This window comes from Phalangium opilio, unplaced genomic scaffold, assembly GCF_054372755.1.
Source record: "Phalangium opilio isolate 3A_F unplaced genomic scaffold, DU_Popi_V2 ptg000079l_1, whole genome shotgun sequence".
Classification (NCBI taxonomy): Eukaryota; Metazoa; Arthropoda; class Arachnida; order Opiliones; family Phalangiidae; genus Phalangium; species Phalangium opilio.
The window spans coordinates 3,141,779-3,147,778 of NW_028324187.1; the positions used below are offsets into that span (position 1 = coordinate 3,141,779).

Consider the following 6,000-nt stretch of genomic DNA (forward strand, 5'->3'; position numbering starts at 1 on the left):
TTTTGACCTTTGAGAAGGGAAATTTCATTCTGGAGTGGCATAGTTGGTGCCATTCGTAGTTGTTTAAAAATCCCAGCATGCTTTTCGGTGGTTGGACATCTCAGTGAAAATATTTAAGTACCGAAACCACGTGTAAATAATTGTTCCTTTTGTTATATCCAGGTGGTACCTAAAGCTTACCCCATCCAGAAAACCAAGGGTTACCATGGGTGTAAATTTTACGTCTATACATGGGACTACCATCTCCAGAATAAAACTCCTTCAAAATTTGGTGTCCCACTCTTCTCTGCATGGTCCTTAATTTACAAATGGACCAATTGCGCCTTTGTAATTGTGATAGGGTTAAAAAAAACTAGATCTTGTCATTAAAAACTGATTAATTGAATAATTAAATTAATTGATAATTAACCCCAAGTGTGGGATCTTAAGTGACCTTAATGAGGTTATGGCCTATCATCGCCACTCCATCTATATATATCATAATTCATAAATTAATTTTTATCAATTTATCAGGGGTGAAGTTAGGCCTGAAATATTGAGAAATTTTTCTTTCTTACTAAGCTTATGAAGAAATGGCTCGGTATAATTAATTAGGCAAATTTTGAAAAGGGGGGCATTGATTTTTGCATTTTACAAGAAAGGCGCCAACTCGATGATGGTGCATGCATGGTAAGTGGTGACAAGTCTAGAAGGCGTGAACGGAAGACATTATTTACGCTCATATGATTTTTGTTTTGGGTTAATAAATAATTCACAAAGTCGGGTCTGCCAGCCTGCCAGCTATACCGTATTATGCCATTAATTAAGTTTTCTGGTTGAATGGGTTTTGTTTCGCCCCAAATACTTAGTTATCCATTCCCCTGATCACCCCTTTTTCTTAATTTTTTATTTTTTCAAAGGTTAGGGTGTTGCATGCGTGAATGAGAGTTCAGTAAAACTTTGCAATATCAATCATAACATTATAAAATAAAATAATTTTAAAGAATTTTTAACCCTTTAATTTTAAATAACATTAATTACTTAATAAGAAAACACTGTTCATTATTCTCCTTCCATAGCTGCATGGGTGCGGCGATTCTACGATATCACGTTCCATTAAATTGATTAATAATTTTAATATTAAAATTATGTTATATTTTAATTATTTTGAAATTGATTATAAAATGCATAATTTAAATATTAGGTCGAATTATACATATAATAGTATCGAATTTTAAAATTATCGCATTTGAAACAATTTACTGTATAGCTCGACATTTAGTCTTTTGTTTGGTAAACAAAATTTTGGTTTCAAAACACTCAATATCTTCGCGCCCAAATTGTGATAAATTACACTCTTATAAAATGCAAAGCGAAAATCCCCCTTCACAAGTTCAAAACGTTTTGAGAAAATCCGGAAACCCGGGCAATACGTTTGTTTGTTTGACGAGAGCGGAAATTAATTATATTTGGATAGATTCCAATTTAGTTGAGCGAGAGAGAGAGACCCCCCTCCATCAAAATTCAGGTCCATTCTATGGATTGCTAAGCTTACGGATCAATTTTGTCGTTGGATAAGAGTGTAAGTTTATAATTGAAAAGCTGGTACCTATGTATAAAAGCTATATTCGTGAGAAAAAATTGTCAAAAAAATCATTTTAAATCGACACCCCATAATACTGCTTTGAAACTAGAGTTAATTTGGTTAAATTTAAATTTAACATTAATTCTGGGCAACTATAGAAAGTTTTCCATCTACTGCACTTATATGTTCATGGAAAAAGTCAAATTTCTCATTTAAATTTTGAAAAAACCAACTTTTTAATGATTTTTGTCCTGGTATAAAGCTACATTCGTGAAAAATGTCAAGAAATTTTAAAATCGAAACCCCTAAATACTGCTTTGAAACTTGTTGAGTTGTTTTGGTTATATTTATATTTAACTAAAGGGCATCTATAGAAAGTGTTTTATCTACTGCACTTATATGTACATCTAAAAAAACAAATTCCATGTATAAATTTTAAATATAAAACCCAAGACTTTTTAAAGATTTTTTTCAATCTCTTATTTTCAAAAAAGATGATAAAAATATTTAGATTCTATCCTGACATATTAACGCTCACAATCAAATTCTTTGATATCCAGGTATCCCGGGTAAGGGTTTGGTTAAAAGCTATCAGCTTCACGTGGTAGCGAGTAATTAACATTAATACGTCGTAAAGCGGGTCGAAATGGAGTTAAATATTCTGTAAAAAAATTTGAAGAAAAAAAATTGCCAAAAATACTCCAGGCAAAACGCAGAAAAAAAAAGCGAAAAAACGAATCTGGTGGCTTCAAAAAGCAAGCGTGATACGAGTCCCTAATGTAATATCACCATTAACGCTTAAGGTATAATTACAAACTTAAAAAAACCGTCCCTATAAAAATCGTATTGGCACCTTACGTTACACTCCCATAGAATTTAAAGCAATCAAAGCTAAAACTCTGCCATTTCTGTTTATAAATATATTAAATGGATATAAATCGTATGCCAGCTGGTTTAGGATTTTTGTTGGATTGGTGCATGTTCGTTGTTGGCTTGGCTTGCATATGCTTCAACGCTTTTTTTAAAGGAGGGGGGGGGGGTTTGAAAAATTCTGTTTATGAATTTAATTAATTTTACCTTCAGTAATAGCTCAATAATTTTTAGTAAAATTGTTTTGGGTGAAATAAAGAAACTACTTAAGTATCGAATGTTTTAAAACGTAGCAACTTATTTGATTTGAATTTAGTTGTTATGGTATGAAGTTCAATATATAATATAAATTTGATAGAGAAATATAACTATCATAATATAATTCGTATATATACTTTTTCTAGGCTTAAAAAGTCTATTAGAACTTCCTTGCTCAATGTGCTAGAATTTTAACTATTCTTAAATATATTTCTGTTATTTTCTAGAATTACCTAACCATAGTTGTTAGAAACAACTGATCTGTTAAAAACAAATATGTTTAAGTCTTTAAGAATGTTCAATGCCAGTTTGTTCCGCAGTTGAACGCTGTGATAATGGTATAAACATATTCCTTAGAAAGCATAAAATCAGGCTTTGACCATTAGTGCAACCTCAGCGCGAAAATTTCTCAGGCAAAAGTGGTGGTGAGTGGGTCCGAGTCCTTAACCTCACCAAACCACCGTATTTTTTCTCAGGGTAAATTTTAGAAACGATTTCAGAACGAAAATTCAACGTGTAAGGTATTTAAATCCAAACTATTCTGACTTTGTCTTCACGGAACTTTCAAGTTGATTAAACTCGACCCAACCCAAAGCAGCAGGTCGAACTGAAGTCTTTCAAAAAATATTTCGGTACTTTCGGGAAGGAGGGGGGCAGTTAAATCGACCCACAATGTACTTATCCTATGAGATGGACTTAAACCACCTGAAATAGGGTGAAAAACACGTCCAAACGTGCCCGAAAATTGACAGAAGGTGGTCCAGTCAACAATAAGCGATAATTCACTTGTCAGTTCATTTTAAGAAAAGTGATTTATTTACGAGTGGCAATTTGAAAATATATAATTTTAAAAATTATTAACAGAGGGGCTAACCACTCGTATAACTTGTACATCTAATAATTACGATACGGGTTACGTCTACGTGCTAACTTATTAAGATTAGAACCTTTAAAGATTGTGTATTATCAAACAACGCAATGTAATCGAAACCTCTTCATTTTCCTCAAACTGATTCACAATCATAAGGATATAAAACACTCGACTCATCATACATATTACGACATTACTTCGGTATTCGTTTGGTGTCTGAAACCCTGCACCCATTTTAAGAACTCGTGTAATGAACTAAATACCTTACTCAGTCTCTCCTCTCTCTTAAATTAATCATAAAATACATCTACACGAATTGCAAGGTTGTTTCTCGCCGTACTAAATGACTTAAGCTAAACCGAAAGCATTGGAGAAACTCAACCCTTCAAGGTAACATAAAAGGGTAATTTAAAACTTCAAACAATGACGACGAAAGTTACGTCGTTATTTGATTATATTGTTTTTTTTTTAAATTCAATCTCTCTAGATGTATAATACTGACGTAACAGGATAGCAATTAAGATTACGGCATCGGAAAAGGGGTGAATGACGTGTAGGACTATACCTAAGATGTTTTAGAGTTTTAACTCGATTAAGCTTAAATATCTCGTGATAAAGATAGCAAGCAAGTTAGTTTCTTGCGAAAACCTTTGATTTGAAATCTTGGCAAGCAAGGTAGAACTGCAGAACTAAATTTGTTCAACGCTTAAGCCTTAATTCCACATAGCGTGTTTTGTATAATGATCTAACAAAGGCCAGCTCATAGCTTGAATATTTTATCCATTGTAATTACTCATCATTTTTTATAATGATATCAAAATAAAAGTTTAAGAAACATTTCGGCGTGATAGATGGTTCCATTCTTCCGTACATGGGAAAAACAATGTTGGTATAAAACAAACCAAACCTCAACTAGTTTCGTATGCTTGATGAAACGAAACAGAAAACCTCTTCCAAAATGAGTAATGAGTCAGATTCGTAAAAACGTAAAATGTTAAAAACCAAGAAAAGTTGTAGCTGGTTATGGGATAGGCTTGGTTAAATGGAAAATCCCCTTCACGTCTCATATATTTACGACTTAAAAATGAAATAACCCACTTAAGTGTTGAATTTACGCCAAAATAAGGGTGTTATAGGGATTTAGCGCCAATTTCACGCGATTCCCGCCAAAAAATTTAAAACGCGCGAAATATTACTTTCACCACTTCCCGCCAAAAAAAAAACTAACTTAAAATGGGACACACGTGACATTTCGCGCCAAAAATACTTAACATTTAAAAAAATCGTTACTTACTTTTCCGAGAAATTTCCCTTTGAGATAGGTAGTCTTGGAACCGGGGTCCACGATGAACTCCAACAGTCTTATGGTATTGTTGTTGGCCGGAAGTTTGTCACCTCCGGCTTCAGCCAATCGCGAGCCAACCTCGTGGCTAAGTGGCGAAGTTGCCACTTTACCCTTGGATGGGTGCAACATTATCAAGTCCGACCTCGTAGTAATTGTCGAAGTCATTTCAAGTTAAGAGAGAGTTGAATTGGTTATAAATAACGCGGTGTTGAACCACGATAGGAGATTAAAAAACCCTTGGTAGAACTTTAAGACGAAATAATTTCAATTATTTGTAGACGTTTTGAAACATAGCCAAGAGAAAACACCGTGTTCTTCGCCGACGGTAGCCGAGTTCAGTGAACAACACCACCACTAGTCTTTCTTGTCTAGAATCTCACGTGTAACTTCAAAACAGACTAAAGCACCATAGACTAAACGCTACTAGAGACTTCGAAGACCTCAAACGCACAGGTCCGACTCCCAAGTCGATGTGAGGAGGTGTAGCTCGCTCATAGTTTGCCTCCGCGCTTTTTTCCTAGAACGGAGCGCATGCGTAGTACAAAGTCTCTGTCGACAGCTCAAAGGTAGAGTGGTAGACAGCCGTGGTTTTGGATTCTGTATTAAAATAGTATATTGTTTTAGATTACATTTTTAATTTTTCAATATTGAAACCAGAAGTTTTCGGAAAATAATAAATAAAAAAACGTCTAATCCTGGGCGAAACCTTAAACTCTTAATAATTAATATGCAAATTTATGGGTTTATTTCAGTCTGTAAAATATTTAAAAACTGGCCGAGCCAATTTTTATTTTGGGAATATTTTTATATTATAATTTTGCTGTATATTTAGAGAAGTTGCTTATAGTTTGCTTATGGCTAATACCATACATTTATCACAAATTTGTGTAGGCCTACATCGAAAAGTAAAAAAAAAGATTGATAGATTTTTGAATTTTTTATCTACATTTTTAAAGTTAAAAAAATAAAAATTAGAAAATATAATTTTTTTTTAATTTCGACCCCAGGGACCTTTGATAAAGATTATAACGTTTTTTTCTGGTGTAACCAATTGATCATTATATCATGGCCTCATGGGTTCTTTAGCTTAAG

At 33.5% G+C, this 6,000-nt stretch overlaps 1 protein-coding gene across 1 annotated transcript in view; it reads right to left on the bottom strand.

Annotated features, from left to right (window-relative positions):
- Positions 1-5,421, bottom strand: part of LOC149654210 (serine/threonine-protein kinase PLK2-like) — an 84,603-nt gene extending 79,182 nt beyond the window's left edge. The window contains exon 1 of the mRNA XM_089845635.1: positions 4,858-5,421. Coding sequence (XP_089701761.1) covers positions 4,858-5,073 — 216 coding nt within the window. The 5' untranslated portion in view covers positions 5,074-5,421. The remainder of the gene's footprint in view (positions 1-4,857) is intronic.
- Between the last annotated feature and the right edge of the window lie 579 nt (positions 5,422-6,000).